General features: G+C 37.7%; 1 protein-coding gene across 1 annotated transcript; it reads left to right on the forward strand.

The window, feature by feature from the left end:
• The first annotated feature begins 231 nt into the window (after nt 1–231).
• Nucleotides 232–564, forward strand: LOC128568950 (cytochrome c, somatic-like). Its single transcript, XM_053566959.1, has one exon. It carries the CDS (start codon nt 232–234, stop codon nt 544–546), a length of 315 nt encoding a protein of 104 aa, XP_053422934.1. The 3' UTR covers nt 547–564.
• Nucleotides 565–965: the final 401 nt, after the last annotated feature.

Below are 965 nucleotides of genomic sequence, written 5' to 3' on the forward strand. Positions count from 1 at the left end.
TGTGCACCCAAGAACAGTATTAAGAGAATAAAAAGACAACCCACAAAATGGGAGGAAAAAATTTCAAATCACATATCTGATAAAGATCTAGTATCCAGAAAAAACAAAGAACTCTTACAACCAAACAATAGTACAGACAACCCAGTTTAAAAATGGGCAAAAGAGAGAGCAGAACGTCCAGCTTCCAGCTCAGAACTTTAGTACTGTCAGCAACCAAAGAGAGAATTAAATATGGGTGATATTCAGAAAGGCAAGATTTTTGTTCAGAAGTGTGCCCGGTGCCATACTGTGGAAAAAGGAGGCAAGCACAAGACTGGGCCAAATCTCCATGGTCTCTTTGGGAGGAAGACAGGTCAGGCTGCTGGCTTCTCTTACACAGACGCCAACAAGAACAAAGGCATCACCTGGGGAGAGGATACACTGATGGAGTATTTGGAGAATCCCAAGAATTACATCCCTGGAACAAAAATGATCTTCACTGGCATTAAGAAGAAGGGAGAAAGGGCAGACTTGATAGCTTATCTCAAAAAAGCTACAAATGAGTAATAGATGGCCATTGCCTTATTTATTATAAGAGAGAAATATCTCACGGCTTTTTTAATGTGTACCATAATTTGATGGGTCTCATTTACCAGAATTCAGATCATGAATGAGTGACAGAATATTTTCGTTGGACAGTCCCGGTTTAATTAAGACTGGCTTGTGGTTAAATGAGTATGATCGGTTTTTTGGATTTTGATAGTGATTCCAGTTCAGTAAATGCTATCACTGTTTTCCATTTCTAAAGATATGTTCAGATTTAATTAGCGATGTTTACCTTTTCACAAAGATAGTAAATTGCCATCCCAAAGCCTATTGAAGATTGGTTTTATATTAAGATTTATATAACTGATTATGTGAATATATTTAAATACTGGGGAAATCCCCTCACTGTCTCAGAACCAAGCAAGACTCACTGATGTTTT

The sequence above is a fragment of the Nycticebus coucang genome, chromosome 17 (assembly GCF_027406575.1).
Source record: "Nycticebus coucang isolate mNycCou1 chromosome 17, mNycCou1.pri, whole genome shotgun sequence".
In the NCBI taxonomy this organism is placed as follows: Eukaryota; Metazoa; Chordata; class Mammalia; order Primates; family Lorisidae; genus Nycticebus; species Nycticebus coucang.